General features: G+C 67.5%; 1 protein-coding gene across 1 annotated transcript in view; it reads left to right on the top strand.

Moving 5' to 3' along the window:
• LOC104493824 (cytochrome c oxidase subunit 6B1-like) overlaps positions 1-330 on the top strand; it is a 1,006-nt gene extending 676 nt beyond the window's left edge. Inside the window, exon 2 of the mRNA XM_010136566.1 lies at positions 277-330. Within this exon, the coding sequence (XP_010134868.1) occupies positions 277-330 (54 nt within the window). The remainder of the gene's footprint in view (positions 1-276) is intronic.
• Positions 331-369: the final 39 nt, after the last annotated feature.

Below are 369 nucleotides of genomic sequence, written 5' to 3'. Positions count from 1 at the left end.
CTCAGGGGATCCCCAGAGGTTCCCCACAGCCCTCAGTGTCCCCAAGGTGTCCCCATGGTCCTCAAGGTCTGCCATGGTGTCCCTACGGTCATCAGGGTCCCCTCAGCGTCCCCACGGGGTCCCCCATGGACCTGAAGGTCCCCTGTGGTGTCTCCGCAGTGTTCCCATGGCTCTGGGGTCCCTTTCAGGTCCCCCAAGGTGTCCCTCTGGCCCCCACGATGTCCCCACGGTCCCTGTCCTCCCCCCGACGTCACCACGGGTCCCTCCCCCGTGCAGGTGACCACGTGGGACGAGTACCGCGAGGAGGGGACCTTCCCCGGCAAGATCTGAGCTCCACCCACCCCAGGGGTGTGACATCACCGGGGGGGG

This window comes from Buceros rhinoceros, unplaced genomic scaffold, assembly GCF_000710305.1.
Source record: "Buceros rhinoceros silvestris isolate BGI_N320 unplaced genomic scaffold, ASM71030v1 scaffold41205, whole genome shotgun sequence".
NCBI lineage: Eukaryota > Metazoa > Chordata > Aves > Bucerotiformes > Bucerotidae > Buceros > Buceros rhinoceros.
Note: the sequence above shows the minus strand (reverse complement) of the source record. Positions and strands in the feature narration are given on the sequence as shown.